The sequence below is a fragment of the Lampris incognitus genome, chromosome 3, assembly GCF_029633865.1.
Source record: "Lampris incognitus isolate fLamInc1 chromosome 3, fLamInc1.hap2, whole genome shotgun sequence".
In the NCBI taxonomy this organism is placed as follows: domain Eukaryota; kingdom Metazoa; phylum Chordata; class Actinopteri; order Lampriformes; family Lampridae; genus Lampris; species Lampris incognitus.
Genome location: NC_079213.1, coordinates 102,142,643 through 102,165,942, shown reverse-complemented (window position 1 = coordinate 102,165,942; position 23,300 = coordinate 102,142,643). Strand labels below are relative to the sequence as shown.

General features: G+C 45.0%; 1 protein-coding gene across 1 annotated transcript in view; it reads left to right on the top strand.

The window, feature by feature from the left end:
- ttll7 (tubulin tyrosine ligase-like family, member 7) overlaps positions 1 to 23,300 on the top strand; it is a 173,083-nt gene that overhangs the window by 105,382 nt on the left and 44,401 nt on the right. The window contains exons 13-14 of the mRNA XM_056276406.1: positions 10,811 to 10,946; positions 20,978 to 21,064. Coding sequence (XP_056132381.1) covers positions 10,811 to 10,946; positions 20,978 to 21,064 — 223 coding nt within the window. The remainder of the gene's footprint in view (positions 1 to 10,810; positions 10,947 to 20,977; positions 21,065 to 23,300) is intronic.

Sequence of the window (23,300 nt, the reverse complement as noted above, 5' to 3'; positions counted from 1 at the left end):
CATCGCACAATAAGCCTCATTAGTCACACAAGTAAAATCATGCTATCCATCTTGTTGGACAGAATGATAAACAAGATGGAATCAGAGATGTGAGATGAGCAAGCAGGTTACAGACAAGGAAGAGGGTGTGCAGAAATGCTGGTAACACTGCAAACGCTAATTGAAAAGGTATCCAACACAACAGGCAATGCTGATTTTCATTGATTATTCAAAGGCGTTTGATTCAGTAAGCCACGCACAGCTCTTTAACATCATGCCGGTGTGTTTTTAACATCATGCCGGTTTCCCTAGACACCTCGTTGCGCTACTTCAAGGTCTATATATTGGCCAGACAGCAGTGGTGAGATGGAATGGTGAGAACACAGAAGCGTTTCCAATAGAGAAGGGTGTACATCAAGGTTGCATTGTATCATCACGCTCATTCACACTATACACAGAACAAGTGATGTGTGAGGCAGATATAGATGAATATGGAGTGAGCTTAGGTGGTTATAAGATAAGCAATCTTAGATTTGCAGATAACACAGTACTAGCAGCTGATGGACAGCAAGATCCAAATGAAATGTTGAGTCGAGTAAATGAGGCAGGGAAAAAGAGGTTGCTCAGTTTGAATGTGAAAAAGACAACGTGCATGAAAGTGGATGAATCAGATATTGCAATCTCAGTAGATGTACAAGATGTAGAACACCTAGACAGCTTCAAATGCTTGGGTTCAGTCAAGAAATATGATGGTGATTGTACGGATGACATAAAATTCAGAATTACCCTAGCAAAGAAAAGAATGATGGAGATGGTACCAATATGGAAAGATAGGGGAATAAGAAAAGATATGAAAGTCATTCTACTTAAAGCACTCGTCTGGCCAGTGTTGTCATACGGAGCTGAAAGTTGGACATTGAAGAAAGCGATGGTAAACAGGATTGAGGCTGCAGAAATGTGGCTTTATCATAGGATGCTTCGAATAAGTTGGACAGAGAAACGAACAAATGCGAGCATCCTTAAGGAATTCGGAAACAAAAAGAGGACTGATGGCACATATAATGAAAAGAAAGCTATCATTCTTTGGGCATATGTCATCCAGGTGGATGTAAATTAATGATGACAGCAATTTTGGGAACTATACCAGCAAAGCACAAGAGAGGCTGACCAAAAGGCAGTATCATGAGGACGTCAAAGAATGGCTTAGTCTGAAAATATCGGAGGCAACAAGATCAGCTCAGGACAGAAAGAACAGGAGGAGACTTGTTTGGCAAACATGTCATCCTGATGGTGCTGGCAACCCTCACTAACGATATATATATACACTACCGTTCAAAAGTTTGGGATCACCCAAACAATTTTGTGTTTTCCATGAAAAGTCACACTTATTCACCACCATATGTTGTGAAATGAATAGAAAATAGAGTCAAGACATTGACAAGGTTAGAAATAATGATTTGTATTTGAAATAAGATTTTTTTTACATCAAACTTTGCTTTCGTCAAAGAATCCTCCATTTGCAGCAATTACAGCATTGCAGACCTTTGGCATTCTAGCTGTTAATTTGTTGAGGTAATCTGGAGAAATTGCACCCCACGCTTCCAGAAGCAGCTCCCACAAGTTGGATTGGTTGGATGGGCACTTCTTTGAGCAGATTGAGTTTCTGGAGCATCACATTTGTAGGGTCAATTAAACGCTCAAAATGGCCAGAAAAAGAGAACTTTCATCTGAAACTCGACAGTCTATTCTTGTTCTTAGAAATGAAGGCTATTCCATGCGAGAAATTGCTAAGAAATTGAAGATTTCCTACACCGGTGTGTACTACTCCCTTCAGAGGACAGCACAAACAGGCTCTAACCAGAGTAGAAAAAGAAGTGGGAGGCCGCGTTGCACAACTGAGCAAGAAGATAAGTACATTAGAGTCTCTAGTTTGAGAAACAGACGCCTCACAGGTCCCCAACTGGCATCTTCATTAAATAGTACCTGTTAGAGCCTGTTTGTGCTGTCCTCTGAAGGGAGTAGTACACACCGGTGTAGGAAATCTTCAATTTCTTAGCAATTTCTCGCATGGAATAGCCTTCATTTCTAAGGACAAGAATAGACTGTCGAGTTTCAGATGAAAGTTCTCTTTTTCTGGCCATTTTGAGCGTTTAATTGACCCCACAAATGTGATGCTCCAGAAACTCAATCTGCTCAAAGAAGTGCCCATCCAACCATTCCAACTTGTGGGAGCTGCTTCTGGAAGCGTGGGGTGCAATTTCTCCAGATTACCTCAACAAATTAACAGCTAGAATGCCAAAGGTCTGCAATGCTGTAATTGCTGCAAATGGAGGATTCTTTGACGAAAGCAAAGTTTGATGTAAAAAAAATCTTATTTCAAATACAAATCATTATTTCTAACCTTGTCAATGTCTTGACTCTATTTTCTATTCATTTCACAACATATGGTGGTGAATAAGTGTGACTTTTCATGGAAAACACGAAATTGTTTGGGTGATCCCAAACTTTTGAACGGTAGTGTATATGCAACTGATGAGTGCGCGTCGCACAAAACAGGCCTGTACTGCAATGTATTAAAACTTTTTTTTTCCTGTATCTGTGTTGATATTCCACTCCTCATTAGTTGAGCACCTATAACACCGTTGACGGTTTCGGGGAAAAAACACTATATATAATGTGTGTGTATGTATGTATGTATGTATGTATGTATGTATGTATGTATGTATGTATGTATGTATGTATGTATGTATGTATGTATGTATGTATGTATGTATGTATGTATGTATGTGTGTGTGTGTGTGTGTGTATGTATGTATGTGTGTGTGTGTGTATGTGTGTATGTATGTATGTGTATCGTAATATTCTGCTCCTCATTTGTTGAGCGCTTTCATCAACACCATTGATGGTTTCCGAAAAAGAAAAAAAAAAGCTCTCTCTCTCTCTCTCTCTCTCTCTCTCTCTCTCTCTCTCTCTCTCTCTCTCTCTCTCTCTCTCTCTCTCTCTCTCTCTCTCTCTCTCTCTCTCTCTCTCTCTCTCTCTCTCTCTCTCTCTCTCTCTCTCTATATATATAATTATACTCGACACAAACACACACACACCCCCTGTATTTCCTGGACTATCAGTCACTGTGTTTCTACTCATCTGGCTGGTCCTGCGACTTATATTGCAAATTGACTTATTCACAATGTAATTTTGTGGGACGAATACGCTGTTTGTGAAATAAGGACACTAGCTCGCACTGTTTAATATTGTGACTCAATCGAAAATACTGTACTATAGCGATGCGTGGGTCGGAGGGATTCGGGTGAACTCAGTAAAAAATATCACGGGTTCGGGCGGGCGGGTCAAAAAGTGACAAAGCAATGCTCTGAGTAAGTTATCGGTAACTTACAAAGACATTGCATGCAATAGGCTAGGCTGTGTGTGTGTGTGTGTGTGTGTGTGTGTGTGTGTGTGTGTGTGTTTGTAATAGAAAGAGAGTGACAGAGTTCATGTCTTTAATGAAGGATTACTTGTTTCCCTGCTATTCAACTATAAAGAACACCGTTTGGAGCAGTTCGTGTGTGTATTTAGCAGCCTAGACCCAGACGCTATTAGGCTGAGGTACAATAGGTTATGCCTTGCAATCAGTGTGTTTTGCTGGGCAAAAAGCCCAAAAACGAACCAGTGCAACACTGCTCACTTGGCTGTATCCGTGGCTTAATTTGTAGGTTTGTAGGTCGGGTCGGGTTCGGGTGGTTAATTGACGCATATTTTAGTGGGTCGGGCAATGCGAATAATGGGTCTCATAACGGGTCTGGTGGGTGCGAGTGTTAAAAAACCCTGACCCGAGCATCACCACTGTACCACTTGCCACCTGGGGGGGGGAGAGGGAGAGAGATAAAGTTAAAACTCATGATTGTCTTCCTTTAAGAAAATATGGGAGGAAAATCGGCACGGTGGCACAGTGATTAGCACGGTCGCCTCACAGCAAGAAGGTCCTGGGTTCAGGCCCTGGGGTAGTCCAACCTTGGGGGTCATCCTGGGTCGTTATCTGTGTGGAGTTTGCATGTTCTCTCCATGTCTGCGTGGGTTTCCTCCGGGTGCTCTGGTTTCCTGCCACAGTCCAAAGACATGTAGGTCAGGTGAAGTGGCCATACTAAATTGCCCCTAGGTGTGAATGTGTATGTGTGTATGTTGGCCCTGTGTGATGGCCTGGCGGCCTGTCCAGGGTGTCTCCCCGTCTGCTGCCCAATGACTGCTGGGATAGGCTCCAGCAACCCTGAGAGCAGGATAAGCGGTTTGGATAATGGATGGATGGATGGGAGGATAATCTGCAATGGATTAAATATCTTTAGAAAAACAAACAAATGTTTCTCCTCCGTTGTAACAATCGAAGGTCTAAAGAAAGAGGCAACCTGAGATTTAAACAATCAACACTAGTCATTAAGCTGGCAATACTGCACTTTAAATTTAACTACATGGCCTTGTGGTAAGTGGAACCATCATCATCTCAAGGATGGAGATTCAGTTCCTGGACAATATACTTGTCAGAGTATCCCCAAGCAGGCGTGGGATAGTTAATGCTACCTGCTCCAGGGGCAGGACCTCAGGTTAACTAACCCTGTTTCTAGTATGAATTTCATTGGATTAATGATATAACATCCCATTATGTAAGACGTCGATCTGAGATCATCCCTCATGTGCAGGAATCAGTAGGACGGTGCTGCACTCGCTGGCTCCCAAAAAGAGGACGCAACAAAACATTCTTCAGTGGCCACCTCTTTCTGGCCCTCTCTCCCATCCTAGTTCTTTACATTTGGTTTATCCTGCTGTCAGTAGAAAATGAGGGTGGACTCCCATACGTTACAGATGGTCGGAGCCTATGGCAGAGTAATGCATTCTTCACAGGACCAGACTGGAGGAAGAGAGCAAGGCGGTTTCTTAAGTGCATCAGCTATATCATAAAATACCTGAAGTCGCATCTCTTTGATTCAGGAATCAGGAACATGTATTTGTCATTTCATTGTCAATCCAAAGGGGGTATCCAAGGGTTCCAAAAGGGTGTAGCAAGGGGGGTTGTTCGGGGTACTAAAAAACCAGTCAGCAGCGTACAAAACACAAGAGAAAAGAGTCTTCCTTCTTCCTTCAACGGGAGATCATCTGTCAAGGAAGCTTCGTGGGAGGGATCTTTTTTGTCGTAGTTCAAATGTCCTGTAGCTCAAATATCCGTAGTTCAAATATCAATAATTCAGGTATCCATAGTCAAAGTTGTCCGTATTTCTAAATATCCGTATTTCTCTTCTCTATTGTCGACGGTTGTTTGCATGGTTTAAACTCTGTAGCTCGTGTGCCTCCTAGAGGCTACTCGTGGAACTTACATACGTCACAGGGTACATGTAATCATGTGGGTTACATGTTCATAGAGGATTGGGGAAAGTTTGCAATCACAGCATTGTAGGATGGTGACAGATGTCTCTTAGCCCCCCCCCCCCCCGTTCAGGCATTGCAGTCAATTGCTTTTTTTTGTATTGTTAGTATCAATGTGTATTGGCCTAATTCTGCCCTGCATGCATCATTCTCTCCATCCATTACTCTGTCCATCCACATCTCTCTCTTTTTTTTCTTTTGGATTTTCTCCCGTTTTTCCCCCCAATTGTACTTGGTCAATTACCCCACTCTTCCGAGCCATCCCAGTCGCTGCTTCACCCCCTCTGCTCATCTGGGGAGGGCTTCAGACTACCACATACCTCCTCCGATACATGCGGAGTCACCAGCCGCTTCTTTTCACCTGACAGTGAGGGGTTTCACCAGGGGGACGTAGCATGTGGGAGGATCACAGTATTCCCACCACTTCCCCCTACCCCCTGAACAGGTACCCCGACTGACCAGAGGAGGCGCTAGTGCAGCGACCAGGACACATAGCCACATCTGGCTTCCCACCCGCAGACACGGCCAATTGTGTCTGTAGGGACGCCCGACCAAACCAGAGGTAACACGGGGATTTAAACTTGTGATCCCCATGTTGGGATCGTCTGTTTAGTTTCCATCCCTGAACTGAGGGGGCTAAGAGTACATCTGTCACCATCTTATAACGCTGTGTTTGCAAACATTCCCCCAATCCTCTGTGAATAGTACACATGGCCATTGTAGACCTTAAAAGTCTAGATAATATTGTTAGGCAGCTCAGGTTGTCCACCTGCTGCTTGGATCCTCTCCCTGCCAAATTCTTTAAAATGTTTTTAATTGCTTAGCACACGATGTTTTAGAAATTATTAACTACTCTCTTCAGGCAGGTATATTTCCTACAGCACCTAAGACAATTGTCATCAAACCACTTCTATGGGAAGAGTAATCTTGATGCGACAGTTATTGCCAACTACAGGCCCATCTCCAACTTACCATTCCTCAGCAAAATCCTTGAAAAAAACAGTTTATTCTCAAGTTAATAACTATTTAATATCTAACAACCTTCTAGGCATTTATCAATCAGGTTTTCGTCTCACCATAGCACAAAAACAGCACTTATCAATATTATGAACGATCTGCATATGAACACAGATTCTAATAAATTGTCTGTTCTTGTGCTCTTGGATCTCAGTGCTGCCTTTGACACTGTTGATCATGATATTTTGCTAGAGAGATTAGAAAAATGGGTCAGCCTTTCTGGGCCGGTTCTCAACTGGTTTAGAACATACCTTCAGGACAGGCAGTTCTTGGTGTCTACTGGAGAGTTTTCCCAAGACAAAGTGGGTATAATGTGTGGGGTACCCCAAGGTTCGATTCTTGGACCACTACTATTCAATCTCTATATGCTCCCACTTGCACATGTTATACAGACACACAAAATAAATTACCATAATTATACAGAGGATTCACAACTGTATCCCTATATTCCTATCTCCTGATGACCTAGATCCCATACATTCCCTAATTCAGTGTATTGATGATATTAATCTATGGATGTCAGATAACTTTTTACAACTGAACAAAGACAAGACAGAAATACTTATTTTTGGTGCAAAGACTCACAGACAGAGAATTGCAGCTCATCTCAGCTCTCTGTCTCTGGAGTGCAAACGTGAAGCTAGAAATCTTGGTGTAATCATAGACAGTGATCTAAATTTTAAGAGCCACATCAATTATCTCACAAGATCAGCCTTCTACCATCTTAAAAATATTTCAAAACTAAGGGGTTTTCTATCAATCTCAGACTGTGAGAAACTAATCCATGCATTTATAACAAGTAGACTTAGACTACTGCAATGGACTATTCACCAGCCTCCCAAAATCAGTTGTGCGCCAACTACAGTTAATTCAAAATGCGGCAGCACATGTTCTCACCAGAACTAAAAAGTATGAGCACATTACACCTGTTCTTAGATCTCTGCATTGGCTCCCCATCAAAGCTAGAATTGATTTTAAAATTATTTTGATTGCATACAAAGCACTAAATGGCCTTGCACCACACTATGTAAAAGACATGTTAATTCCTTACAGACCAGCAAGAACTCTCAGGTCCAATGACAGTGGTCTTTTAATCATCCCTCATGCTAGGTCTAGAACAGGGGAAGCTGCATTTTCTATTTATGCCCCAAGTAGATGGAACGCCCTGCCTGAGGACCTGAGAGAGGCCCCCATACTGGACACATTTAAAAGAAGGTTGAAAACCTTACTTTTTAAAACAGGCTACAGCTAAATTCATAGTGTGTGTGTGAGTGTTTTATATATTTTTATATATTCTGCTCTGTTGTTACTTTTGATTAATCAGTGTTTATGGCACTTTTTTTTTTCATTTCATGCACTTGTGTACATGAAATGTAAACTAAATATTGTTTTCCCCCAGCCCACAGCAGTGCAACACAAAGACAAAAACACATATCCAAAAAACAAAAAAAAACCTACCAAAACACATATGGCCATTATATCTTAAAAAAAAGGAGTGAACACCAGGATGACTGTCGGAACTGTCAGTCTGCATGGGCTAGCAGTTAGCTTAGCCTGTCCCGCTTCCATGTCCTGTCAGACCACCCTCGGTGTTTCCTCCTTGGGTGTAGCTCCAGGCAGGGCTGTTGTCCCCGGGCCCACCGGATGCAGCAGACCAAGCTCCTCCAGCCGATCCAATGCTAGCTCTCCCAGCCAGACACCTTGACCCACCTCCCCGCACTCCACACAATGACACCAAAAACACAGTCAACGCTAGGCGAGGCCACCGCTAGACCACCCTCGCCGTTATCGAAACTGCCGTTCTGCATGGGCTAGCAGTTAGCTTAGCCTGCCCTGATTCCGCATCTTGTCAGACTGCCCTTGGTGTTACTTCCTCGGTCGCAGCTCCAGGCAGGGCCGTGGTCCCTGGGCCCACAGGATGCAGCAGACCAAGCTCTCCCAACCCATCCAGCGCCAGCTCTCCCAGCCATCAAACGAAGACACAAACTTGGACGCAGACATGGACAAAGACACTGCATGGACGGTACTGACTGAGGCCGCCACAAATGTAAGCTCGCGCCGCCATCTTCACAAACTGGTATTCGGTGAGGCCGCTGCAAACGTGAATTCGTGCCACCATCATCCCACACTAGAATCGGGATGATTTGATGAACATGATGAAGTTTTTAAACGTTAGGTCCTTAATTTTTTTAAGACTGCTCAGCATCCTGAAACTGGTGTTGACATCGTACACTCCGATGCCGCTACGCCTGGATAAAATGACAGAAACACCTCCTTTGTTGCAAAATGAATGCGGTCAGAAGGACGCCTGAACCTTATACAGGTCCAGTGATCTGTATCTCACTGTGTTTGCTCGCCGGCGTGTCAGTGTGCAGTGAAATAGCTCCCTTATATTTCCTGCCTGTGTTGACGCGTCATCCAGCTTTCCATCTGCATGTTTTCAGAATTAAATCTAAACCTGTGTCAGTCGTCTCTTTTTTTTTTAGAGCTGACCATGGAACCAAACGGCGCTCTATTAACACCGGAGGACTCTGGGTAAATGTAAACACAGATGCCAAAGTGTCCGCCCCATTTTATCCTTGATGGGGGGGGGGGGACAAAAACTGCGTATTTTGTGAAAAAGCACCATCACTGTTTTGATTCGATGGCTGGTGCGGTGGCTCGGGGGCCGGTTTGGAGATGTGGTGAGGAGATAACACGGCAGAAGGTTTATACATTTTTCTAATCCCCTCCTGGCCAAAGATAAACACTGGACCCTGTTAGTTTAGTCTTGGGGGCACAATAGTATGTAGGAACGTGTGAACGGGCACATTAGCTGAGGCTCGGACAGAGGTGAAAGCAAGTGCACGTCTCCATAAAGACGAGATGGGGGGGGGTCTGGGTGGGGGGGGGGTCAGGGTGTGTTAATGCATCACACCTTAGTGTGAAAAGATGGTTGGAGTTTTGTTTGAGAGGCTGATGAAGGATGTGTATTTCTAAAACGCAAGGTTTTCACCTATACATCTTCCTCTCGCTCTCTTTTTTTCCCTCCTTCATGCTTTTCTCTCTCATTTTGTCCTTTAGGGATTCTGCCTCTCGCTCCTTAGTGGCCGTCTCAACTCCTCCTCATAAACCATGTAAACCTCCATCCATCCTGCTGCCAAACCTGCTCGCTTCTCTCCTCTATCACTTTATCTCAGTATTCTTGCTCACTTTCATTTCCTTCACCTCTCCCTCAGTCCTTCATATTCTCTTTTTCTTCCATTTACTGCAATATCTCTTCCTCTCCTCTTCTTTTTTTTTTTGTTGGATTTTTCCCACTTTTCCTCCCCAGTTGTATCCGGCCAATTACCCCACTCTTCCGAGTCGTCCTGGTCGCTGCTCCACCCCGTCTGCTGATCCGGAGAGGGCTGCAGACTACCACTTGTCTCCTCCCATACATGTGGAGTCACCTGCTGCTTCTTTTCATCTGACAGTGAGGAGTTTCACCAGGGGGACGTAGCACGTTGGAGGATCATGCTATTCCTCCTACCCCCCCCCCCGAACAGACGCCCTGACCGACCAGAGGAGGTGCTAGTGCAGTGACCAGGACACATGCCCACATCCGGCTTCCCACCCGCAGACACGACCAATTGTGTCTGCAGGGACGCCCGACCAAGCCAGCGGTAACACGGGGATTCGAACCGGCGATCCCCGTGTTGGCAGGCAATGGAATAGGCTGCTCCGTTACCTGGACACCCCACCAGCCACTTCTTTTCACCTGACAGTGAGGAGTTTCACCAGGGGGACGTAGCGCATTGGAGGATCACGCTATTCCCCCCAGTCCCCCCCCTCCCAAACATGCTCCCCGACCGACCAGAGGAGGCGCTAGTGCAGCAGCCAGGACAGGATGCCTGACCAAGCCGGAGGCAACATGGGTATTTGAACCAGCGATCCCCGTGTTGTGGGGCAACGGAGTAGACCGCCACACCACCCGGACATCCTCTCCTCTTCTAGTGCCCACTCAACGTCTTCACGGATATATACGAAGTCCAGTTGCACTTGATTCAACTCCTTTGGATAGTCATGTCAATACATTTCCATCCAAAATGGCATACTGGAAGAACTGTTCCAACAACAACATTGCCAACATGTTGGAGTACAATGAGTGATTATCATGCAAAATAAAACACCAAGTGACAGGACAAAGAAAGCATGGCACCTGTGTTGGTGTATACAAAAGAACTGATTCAAATAGAAAAAAAGACACCATTTGAATCCATGCAAGATAGCTGAGGTAGCAGACAAACAGTTCAAGATGGTTCACTGAAACATGGCAGTCACATATCTGGCTATCATAAAGGCTACTCTCTAAAATCTAAAATCAACATGTTTGCAGATGAAACAACTCAATGTCTGTCTCTCTCTCTGTTTCTTTGCCCTGCAGACTCATTTACCCGCCTGATGACAAGCTGCTGCTGGAGAGGTATGAGAGCCTGCTCTCAGCAGCGTTCCAGACCTTCCTCGCTGGGCGAGCGGCCTCACTTCAAAAAGAAATGAATAATCCTCTGAAACAGATGAAGGCACGTATCTCGAGTCCAGCCTGAGTGGCAGGCAGACACACACACATGATTTCATGCACAAATCAATAGCCTCCAGACAAGCTCATACTCACACACACACACACACAAACACACACACACACACACACACACATATATATATATATATATATATATATATACTCATACATGAAAACATATTTTTGAAGACATGCACACAACTTTGAAATTTGTAGACGTCATACATGTGCACACACACACACACACACACACACACACACACACTGATGAACACACAAATCAAATAACTTTGGACAACTTGCGCACACACACGCACAAGATGCAGATATTCATGCAAAACAGCAACTTGTGGAGTACAAACACACACACACACGCACTAAAACAAAGTAGAAAGGTAAACAAATAATGCAGGAAACCTTCTGCAGTCTGTGAATTTTCTCTCCGGTTCAGTGTCTTTCGTACCCTCTCTCTCTCCCTCTCCCTCCCTCTTACTCTCTCTGTCTCAATCGGTCACTGAGTCTCTCTCTTTCTCCAGAAACATTTATCTATCTGAGATCATTAGGTTGTGTTTGCTCAGAGAAAGTTGAATCAGTTCATCTGGACACAGCGTTTACTGAGAAACGTTTCATCACTCATCTAAGTGATGTCTTCAGTCTCAGCTGACTGCAGGTATCCCACCCTTATAAACAATACAGTGGCATAACGACCCAAACCAACGAACTGTTTCATGTGCAAATAGGCATGACCATTAATCTGAGTTACAATGGCCATGTGTACTGTTTGTAACCTGCACGACAGGGGAATGGGCCTATGCTTGCGCAGGGACAGTTTACAGTCTAATGTCTAAGTTCAGTGGAGATTGGTGTAGGTTTTTTTCTAGACCGGATTCTAGTACTCACCCCAAAGACAACACACACACTCGTGGGTATAGTTTACAATAAAAAACCCAATTTATTTCAACAGTTCAAAGTAAAGTTATTTCAATATCAATACTAAATTAGATGTGTTATATATATATATATTTTACTCTATTATACTTTTTAAAAGTTCTTCCTAATATTCTATTTATTGTCTATATCTATCAATATTCTATTTTATACCCTTCTAATATATTACTTATGCAGCCATATTCTACACTAACAAATTAAAGAAAATAATCCAAAATAAAGTATGAGTGCACTCAAAGAAAATAATAAAGAAAAGAAAAGGGGGAATGATTCAGTCTTCCAATCTGTGCAAGGTGCAATGTCCAGATCCTACCACAATCACAGGGGCAAGTTAATGTAGAGGCGATGATGATGAATCCAAATCCAGGGCGATGATGGGGGCAATCCAAAGGGGGTATCCAAGGGTTCCAAAAGGGTGTAGCAAGGGGGGTTGTTCGGGGTACTAAAAAACCAGTCAGCAGCGTACAAAACACAAGAGAAAAGAGTCTTCCTTCTTCCTTCAACGGGAGATCATCTGTCAAGGAAGCTTCGTGGGAGGGATCTTTTTTGTCGTAGTTCAAATGTCCTGTAGCTCAAATATCCGTAGTTCAAATATCAATAATTCAGGTATCCATAGTCAAAGTTGTCCGTATTTCTAAATATCCGTATTTCTCTTCTCTATTGTCGACGGTTGTTTGCATGGTTTAAACTCTGTAGCTCGTGTGCCTCCTAGAGGCTACTCGTGGAACTTACATACGTCACAGGGTACATGTAATCATGTGGGTTACATGTTCATAGAGGATTGGGGAAAGTTTGCAATCACAGCATTGTAGGATGGTGACAGATGTCTCTTAGCCCCCCCCCCCCCCGTTCAGGCATTGCAGTCAATTGCTTTTTTTTGTATTGTTAGTATCAATGTGTATTGGCCTAATTCTGCCCTGCATGCATCATTCTCTCCATCCATTACTCTGTCCATCCACATCTCTCTCTTTTTTTTCTTTTGGATTTTCTCCCGTTTTTCCCCCCAATTGTACTTGGTCAATTACCCCACTCTTCCGAGCCATCCCAGTCGCTGCTTCACCCCCTCTGCTCATCTGGGGAGGGCTTCAGACTACCACATACCTCCTCCGATACATGCGGAGTCACCAGCCGCTTCTTTTCACCTGACAGTGAGGGGTTTCACCAGGGGGACGTAGCATGTGGGAGGATCACAGTATTCCCACCACTTCCCCCTACCCCCTGAACAGGTACCCCGACTGACCAGAGGAGGCGCTAGTGCAGCGACCAGGACACATAGCCACATCTGGCTTCCCACCCGCAGACACGGCCAATTGTGTCTGTAGGGACGCCCGACCAAACCAGAGGTAACACGGGGATTTAAACTTGTGATCCCCATGTTGGGATCGTCTGTTTAGTTTCCATCCCTGAACTGAGGGGGCTAAGAGTACATCTGTCACCATCTTATAACGCTGTGTTTGCAAACATTCCCCCAATCCTCTGTGAATAGTACACATGGCCATTGTAGACCTTAAAAGTCTAGATAATATTGTTAGGCAGCTCAGGTTGTCCACCTGCTGCTTGGATCCTCTCCCTGCCAAATTCTTTAAAATGTTTTTAATTGCTTAGCACACGATGTTTTAGAAATTATTAACTACTCTCTTCAGGCAGGTATATTTCCTACAGCACCTAAGACAATTGTCATCAAACCACTTCTATGGGAAGAGTAATCTTGATGCGACAGTTATTGCCAACTACAGGCCCATCTCCAACTTACCATTCCTCAGCAAAATCCTTGAAAAAAACAGTTTATTCTCAAGTTAATAACTATTTAATATCTAACAACCTTCTAGGCATTTATCAATCAGGTTTTCGTCTCACCATAGCACAAAAACAGCACTTATCAATATTATGAACGATCTGCATATGAACACAGATTCTAATAAATTGTCTGTTCTTGTGCTCTTGGATCTCAGTGCTGCCTTTGACACTGTTGATCATGATATTTTGCTAGAGAGATTAGAAAAATGGGTCAGCCTTTCTGGGCCGGTTCTCAACTGGTTTAGAACATACCTTCAGGACAGGCAGTTCTTGGTGTCTACTGGAGAGTTTTCCCAAGACAAAGTGGGTATAATGTGTGGGGTACCCCAAGGTTCGATTCTTGGACCACTACTATTCAATCTCTATATGCTCCCACTTGCACATGTTATACAGACACACAAAATAAATTACCATAATTATACAGAGGATTCACAACTGTATCCCTATATTCCTATCTCCTGATGACCTAGATCCCATACATTCCCTAATTCAGTGTATTGATGATATTAATCTATGGATGTCAGATAACTTTTTACAACTGAACAAAGACAAGACAGAAATACTTATTTTTGGTGCAAAGACTCACAGACAGAGAATTGCAGCTCATCTCAGCTCTCTGTCTCTGGAGTGCAAACGTGAAGCTAGAAATCTTGGTGTAATCATAGACAGTGATCTAAATTTTAAGAGCCACATCAATTATCTCACAAGATCAGCCTTCTACCATCTTAAAAATATTTCAAAACTAAGGGGTTTTCTATCAATCTCAGACTGTGAGAAACTAATCCATGCATTTATAACAAGTAGACTTAGACTACTGCAATGGACTATTCACCAGCCTCCCAAAATCAGTTGTGCGCCAACTACAGTTAATTCAAAATGCGGCAGCACATGTTCTCACCAGAACTAAAAAGTATGAGCACATTACACCTGTTCTTAGATCTCTGCATTGGCTCCCCATCAAAGCTAGAATTGATTTTAAAATTATTTTGATTGCATACAAAGCACTAAATGGCCTTGCACCACACTATGTAAAAGACATGTTAATTCCTTACAGACCAGCAAGAACTCTCAGGTCCAATGACAGTGGTCTTTTAATCATCCCTCATGCTAGGTCTAGAACAGGGGAAGCTGCATTTTCTATTTATGCCCCAAGTAGATGGAACGCCCTGCCTGAGGACCTGAGAGAGGCCCCCATACTGGACACATTTAAAAGAAGGTTGAAAACCTTACTTTTTAAAACAGGCTACAGCTAAATTCATAGTGTGTGTGTGAGTGTTTTATATATTTTTATATATTCTGCTCTGTTGTTACTTTTGATTAATCAGTGTTTATGGCACTTTTATTTATTTTACTAACTCAGTTTTAAACTTGTCTGTACTTTTATAAAATTTGCTGGTATTTTCATTTTCATTTTATTTTTTGTGAGGGGGGGGTTAATGATTTTATTGTTTATTGTATGAAGCACTTTGTGTTAGATTTGTTTTTATGAAAAGTGCTATCCAAATAAAATCTGATTGATTGATTGATTGTAACTCTAGTTAATGGTCACGCCCATATTTGCATATGAAACCGATCATTGGTTTCGGTCGTTATGCCACTGTATTGTTTATAAGGGTGGGGATACCTGCAGTCAGTTGAGACTGAAGAGGTCACTTAGATGAGTGATGAAGCGTTTCTCTCAATAAATGTTGTGTCCAGATGAACTGATTCAACTTTCTTTGATTTTTTTTCACCTGATTATTGAGCAGGTATAAAGACATCTGTACTTGTTCCTCTCAGTTTACGGGCTCTCTCTCTGCTCTCTCTCTTTCTCTGTCTTTCTCTGTCTCTCTCTCTCTCCTCGCTCTTTCTCGACCCTCAAAGTCCTCTTCTGCATGTCTTTCTCTCAATATCTCCTTCTCCGCCTCCCCCTTATTGAGTTATTTCCTCTCAGTTTGCTGTGGCTCTGTTGATTCCACTTGCGTGCTCTCTTTAAATATATGTTGGAGAGGCTTTTTTAAAGTCGATGAGCTGTGCCCCGCAAATCGAATAATAATTTGCAGTTTGCCTTGGATGATTTCTTCACAGCTTCTCTCTTACTGTGACAGGGCCACTGCAGATTTCAGCATACACACATGCTATTCCCCACAAAAGTACAAATACACACAAGTGCTCTCACACACACACACACACACACACACACACACACACACACACACACACACACACACACACACACACACACACACACACAACCAAATGCCTCCTATAGCCGTACTTTGGAGATATCTGCATGTGAAGCCATTGTACGTATATGAATGCCAAATCCTCTCTGGTACCAGGAGGAACGTGACTTCAACTAGCTTTGAACGTAAGGGCCCAGACACACCAAACTGATATCGGAGAACTAATGGCGATGAAGGCAGACTGTTGCGTCGCCTCAGATCGCCTGTGTTTGGGCCAAAAAGTAGCACTTGAAGACATCACAAAGACTACAGCCAACGGCCAACTCGCATGTACGTTTTGTGCCTGCGTGAGTGGAAAAATTCTTGAAAGACAAAAATTAGACAAGCCTTCTGTGTGTGGCCTCTTGACTTCATCGTTTGCTTGCTTTCGTAACTTCAGGGGGACGAGCCTCCCACGTAGCATGTGGGAGGCTCATGCTATTCCCCCCAGTAGCCCCTTCCCCCCGACTAGGCGCCTCGACCAACCAGAGGAGGCGCTAGTGCAGTGACCAGGACACATACCCACATCCGGCTTCCCACCCGCGGACATGGCCAATTGTGTCTTTAGGGACGTCCGACCAAGCTGGAGGTAACACGGGGATTCGAACTGGCGATCCCTGTGTTGGGAGGCAACGGAATAGACTGGTACGCTACCTGGACACCCCAAGAGTTGGATTTCAATACTGTGTGGGGTTTCAGGCATGAGTAAGAAATGGCAGAGAAAAGTGTGAAGCGGTTAAGTAAGGGGAAGAGGAGGATGTAAGAAGCCGGTATTCACAAGCACCGTTGAAAGATTTTGAGGTACCAAGACAGGCGGTGCGAGGTAGAGAGCGGGTTTGTCTTGATCCTGTCCACCACCCCTCGCCCACCCCATCCCTATTTCTCGATACCGATTCTATTTCTTTGTAAACCACTTTATGATGAAGTGGTTTGGTTGAAAAAAAAAGCTCTCTAAATCAACTACCAGACTTGACTTTATGTCCCTAAAAATAAAAAAGCACCTGAAAGAAACCATTTGGTGTCAATGAGGTCAGCTGAGCAATTGAAAACAAATCAACTAAACAAAGAGACAGAGAGAAGGGCATTGTGGGATATAAAGTCACAGGGTGGGAGGCAGAGTAGACACAAGGGGAAAATGTAGATGAAACAATAAAAGTGAAACAGCTTCACAGTTCCCCACAGTGGCAATAATCTGATCCACATCTGGGTTACTAGCCATTAATGAAGATGCCATATTAAAGTGTTTCGCTCATCGTCCGTTGTCCTTTCTGTGGAATCGAGGCTAATGAGGATTTCATATGACCACTTCATTGTCTGGGTCACCAGAAGCACAGAGGGGTGGATTTTTCATTGTGCATCAAGGTTCAATTCAATTCAACTTTATTGTCGTTGTAGAATGTAAAAATTCAACAAAAAGATGTCTGTGAGCTCCCAGAATGTAACATAAGCTAAGAGCTACACTATAGAAGGCTATAATGAATATGATATCTCTAGCTATAGAAAAAGGACAGTGTGCAAATAGGTGACGTGCAAATGGAGTTCAAATGTTAGACTGGCATTGTGGGACTTTATGATTCAACTCATTCTTCCTGGAAGGCTCCATGAACAGCTGTAATCACAGTCCAAGGACTACCTCTGTTAACTTGTATGCCAGTATGTGAAGCATGTAACATGGTGTGTTTATGTTGCCAAAAAGTAATGTATGTATGTGTTAGATCAGCAAATACACTGCTTACATCAATATGATTTCCATCATATGGCGTAGGGAGATGCATATATCTGGTTAGAATTGCTAAGAATTTATTTTTGTCTGTTTTTATTTTGTGTTTTTTTTGGGGGGGGCGTTATTCCCTCTTTTTCTCCCCGGTTGTATCCGGCCAATTACCCAGCTCTTACGAGCCGCCCGGGTTGCTGCTCCACTCCCTCTGCTGATTCGGGGAAGGCTGCAGACTACCACATGCCTCCTCTGATACATGTGAAGTTACCAGCCGCTTAATTTCACCTGACAGTGAGGAGTTTCCCCAGGGGGACATAGCGTGTGGGAGGATCATGCTATTCCCCCCAGTTCCCCCGAACAGGCACCCCGACACAACAGACCAGAAGAAGCACTAGTGTAGTGACCAGGACACATACCCACATCCAGCTTCCCACCCACAGACACAGCCAATTGTGTCTGTAGGGATGCCCGATGAAGCCAGAAGTAACACAGGGATTTGAACCGGCAATCTCCGTGTTGGTAGGCAACGGAATAGACCGCTACACTACCCAGGTGCCCCTCTTTGTCTATGTTTTTAATGTTTGTTTTTTTTTGTGTGTCTTTTTTTCTAATGTTTTTGAAAGCATAGACAGTTGAATTATGATAGATTTTGTAATCATATCATCAGATCTGTGGCCCTATGTTTTGGACACTCGGGTGAAGAGAGGAGCAGAGCTGTCAACTGATCACTACCTGGTGGTGAGTTGGATCAGATGGTGGGCAAGGCTGCCTGACAGACCTGGCAAACCCAAACATGTAGTGAGGGTGAACTGGGAACGTCTGGTGGAGGCCCCGGCCCATGAGGTCTTCAACTCCCACCTCCGGAAGAAGTTCTCGTGTATCCCGAGGGAGGCTGTGTACATGGAGTCTGAGTGGGCCATATTCAAAGCCTCCATTGCAGATGCGGCAGGTAGGAGCTGTGGTCATAAAGTCATCGGTGCCCTTCAAGGTTGCAACATAAGAACCTGCTGGTGCTGGTGACGGAAGCCGTCAGGCTGAAGAAGGAGGCCTTTCAGGCTTGGTTGGCCCAGGGGTCTCCTGAAGCAGCAGACCGGTACCAGGAGATCAGAAGGGCTGCGGCTTCGGCGGTCATGGAAGCAAAAACTCGAGTTGGGGTGAGGCTATTGAGGAGGATTTTAATTTGGCCTCAAGGAAGTTCTGGCAAATGTTCTGGCTACTCAGGAAGGGGAAGCAGGGCTTGACTCAGGCTGTGTTCAGCCGGGGAGGGGAACGGCTGACCTGGACTGGAGATGTTGTCGGGCTGTGGAAAGAACATTTTGAGGAGCTCCTGAACCAGGCTAACATGTCCTCAGTGGAGGAGGTAGAGTCTGAAGACTCAGGGGAAGCCCCACCCATATCCCTGGCAGAGGTCTCCGGGGTAGTTAAGAAGGAGGAGATTCGCCCTGAGATGCTGAAGGCTCTGGACATTGTTGGGCTGTCTTGGCTGACACGCCTCTTCAGTGTCATGTGGAGGTCAGGGACAGTACCTGTGAAGTGGCAGACTGGGGATGGTGGTTCCCATAGTTAAAAAAGGGGACCGGAGGGTGTCCTCCAATTATTTAGGCATCACACTGCTCAGCCTCCCTGGGGAAGTCTACTGTAGGGTGTTGGAAAGGAGGCTCCAACCGATTGTTGAACCTCGGATCCAGGAGGAACAATGCGGATTCTGTCCTGGCCGTGGAACAACGGACCAACTCTTTACCCTTCCGGAAGTGCTGAGGGAGGCATGGGAGTTTGACCAGCCAGTCTACATGTGTTTTGTGGACTTGGAGAAGGCTTATGACCATGTACCTGGGGCACTCTGTGAGGGGTACTGCGGGAGTATGTGGTACCGGTGCAGTTGGTACAAGCCATCCAGTCCTTGTATAACCAAAGTGAGAGCTGTGTCTGCATTCTTGGCACAAAGTCAAACACGTTTTCGATGGGTGTTGGACTCCACCAAGGGTTTTCCGTTGTCTCCGATGCTGTTTGTGATATTCATGTACAGGATCTCAGGGCGCAGTCAAGGTGAGGAGTGTGTCCATTTTGGGAACCTCAGAATTGCATGTCTGCTCTGTGACCATCTAAACAGTCATGGTTTTGATTGAAATGTATGTTCCCTGCCTGCATTCAGATGTTGAAGACTGGAGAGGATGAGGGAAGGAGAGAGCGAGAGAGAGAGAGAAAGAGAGAGAGAGACAGAGAGCAAGGGGGCTTGGAGTTCTATAGGTACATGTTGCTCAGGTCTATATGAGTGCAGCAATGTGAGGTTTGCATGGCAGGCTGCTCAGGTCAGCGTCAGGATCTCAAACTGTGCCAGGTTCACTTTGACACACACACACACACACACACACACACACACACACACACACACACACACACACACACACACACACACACACACACGTGTCTATATATATAAAACTTTGTTAAAAGAAACACTCAATGGTAGGGAAAGTGCTCAGCATATAAGGAGCAAAATAATCCAATGAGTCAAGTAAATTCTTTATGAGACAGTACAAGCTTGTTTCATGCCATAAGCAAGGATGGTTGCATATGGCATGAAACAGGTTTGTACTGTCTCATAAAGAATTTACTTGACTCACTGGATTATATATATATATGTGTACGTGCACAGTATATACTAAGCACATAAGGCAATGGTTTGGAAAATCAAACTTATGCCCTCACAAATGTGCATATACCTACTTATACACAATGTGGCAGGGAAGCAAAAAGTCTTTCACACAAACAGATATGTCAATATATGTGTGGTACATGTACACACACACACACACACACACACACACACACACACTAACAGAGCCAATGGCACGGTGACCTTTGAGTGCACCACAGAAAGCAGCTTGATGGGCAATCTTTGGGAGAACAATCGCTTTTCATGTGTGTTTGAGCTGCAAGTGGGAGTTTGTTCTGCCCTGACCACAAAACAACATTAATCACCTTTGCCTGCTTTTCAGTCCAGGCCAAATGGCCAGGGCCCCAGCATACCGGCTGCAGCCGGAGCGCTGCCCGTTCCAAACTCACCCTCTGTCAGGGCTGCCAATGAGCAACGCATGTTCAGCCAGGGCCCCTTTTTTTTTACTGGCCCCCAGATATGGCACAGACGCCGAGGCCACAGCAAAGTGAAACTTTTTCATCTACCGCCCTCTTTATTTTTCATCCCCCAAACCATTGGAGTTTGTCCTCTGTCTTCTCCAGCCTGGTTTTAATTTCAAAGGAGACCTAATGGAACACCGTTGAAGATCTAATGGCCCCATTCGCTGAGCTGATGACACCGTTTCTCATCTGTGTGCTTTCTCCGTTTCTCTGCTTGTCTTCTCCCAGGAGGAGGACATCCTGGACCTGCTGGAGCAGTGCGAGCTGGACGACGAGAGGCTGATGGGCAAATCCTCCAGACAACGCGGCCCCAAGGTGGGTGAGAGAGCGAGAGAGAGAATGGAGGAGAGAGAGAGAGAGATAAAGAGGGAGGAGATGAGAGAACGAGAGAGTGGAGGGAGAAAGGGGGCCAAATGCCTCCGGGGAATGAAGGTGTGGGGGGGATGGGGGAGATGGGGATGAAATGGAAAGGAGAGTGTCAGCAAAAGAGAGAGAGAGGGGGGAGGTACTGTAGGGCAGATGCCTGCAGCAAATGCACAGAGAATGCAGGACGTCACTGAGAGAAAGAAAGAGGTGTGTGTGTGTGGGGAGGGTGGGGGGTGGTGAAAATGAAAAGAATCAGAAAGAGAGAGAGAGAGTTCCAAAAGATAATACCTAACTCCCTTAGGAGACAGCTGTAAGGCTGCCTTCCTCTGTCTGTCTCTTTCTCTCTTCTCTCTCTCACTTTCTCTGTCTCTGTCTCTCTCTCTCTCTCTCTTACTTTCTATCTCTCTGTCTTGCTGTCTGTCTCTCTCACTCAGGCTGTCACATACACCTAGACGTCCAATTCGATTTCCCACGACAGATCATTGCCCCCCCCCCCCCCCCACACACACACACACCTCTCTTTCTTCCTGGTCCATGGCTCACTCTGGCACTAAATTGGCTGGAACAGTCAGAGCTGCGTTAGTGCAGTTCAGCGCCGCATTAGAAGTGATGCTGAGGTCTCAACAAGGACTTACTCGCTCCAAATCACTGTTGTCCAAATTAATTTGGTCCCCGTCAGTGTGTGTGTGTGTGTGTGTGTGTGTGTGTGTGTGTGTGTGTGTGTGTGGGGAGAGAACATAGGATGGAGAGCAAGAGTGCGGGGAAGTGAAAGCTCTGATGGAGTGAGTCGCTCCTCGGGGTGCAGTACTCACAAGCCATCTGGTGAGAGTCAAACAAACGAGTGAACGACAACGAGGAGGGAGAAGTGGAGGGAAGTGATTAGAGTGAGAGAGAATGAGAGGGTTTCGAAGGAAGGGATTGCCGAGGTTATCACTGAGCAAATGTTACGAAGACGAGAAAGAGAGAGATAGAAAAGAGAGGGAAGGAAGGTAGAGGGAAGGAACTGAATGGTGAATGTGGAGAGTAGAGGTGAAGAGAAAGCGATCTTCATCCTCTTCGATTTTCATCTGCAGTCATTTGTTTTTCCTGATGTCCTCCACCCCCACAACTCCCCTCTCTCTCCATACTTCACAGCTCCCCTTTTCTGTGCTGCTAACACTTCTCTATTTCTCTCGCTCACGCTCTTTCCCTCACGCTGTCTCTATCCCACATTCTCTCTCTCTCGCTCTCTCTCTCGCTCTCTCTCTTTCGCTCACTATCACTCAAATTCAAACTCAAATGGTTTTATTGGAGGGTGGCACAGTGACACAGTGGTTAGCGCGGTCGCCTCACAGCAAGAGGGTCCTGGGTTCAAGCCCCGGGGTAGTCCAACCTTGGGGCTCATCCCGGGTCATCCTCTGTGTGGAGTTTGCATCTTTTGCCCATGTCTGTTTAGGTTTCCTCCGGGTGCTCCGGTTTCCTCCCACAGTCCAAAGACATGTAGGTCAGGTGAATCGGCCGTACTAAATTGTCCCTAGGTGTATACGTGTGTGTGTGTGAGCCCTGTGATGGCCTGGTGGCCTGTCCAGGGTGTCTCCCCCACCTGCCGCCCAATGGCTGCTAGGATAGGCTCCAGCATCCCCGCAACCCAGGATAATGGATAATGGATAGAGGATGGCTTCATTGGCATGACATAACACAGTACATATTGCAAAAGAAAGTGTTTAAACATTGAAAACCGAAACATGAATTAGAAAACATATTATATCAAATAAATAAACAACAGCAAAAGAAACAGCACAGCAAAGAAACATGGTACAAAACAAATGAGGTGTCGTCAGACGTAACAGCAGTAAGGTGTGTCAGGTGGCGTCCCTCAGCAACACAGACTGCTGCTGACCTGCAGCTCTCTGGTGGGACTGCTAGTTTGTCTTCTGCTAATAGGTTAAGAAACCCTATTGTTGTTAATTGGAATTGTTTAAAACATGCTTCTGTAAGAAGTTTATACTTTTCCCATGTGGTGAGGAGGTGTAGCTTTGTTTCCACCTCTCTGACAGCACAGCCTTTGCTCTGCAAGTCTTCCTATGTCTCCCTTTTCTATAGCAGGCCTCTGCCCCCTCAGTCCGCACAAAGTCACGGTTCTCTTTAGTAGATGATCAGTCACCATGCTCACATCCTCTGCTATGGTGTACTGCCCATTTAGAGC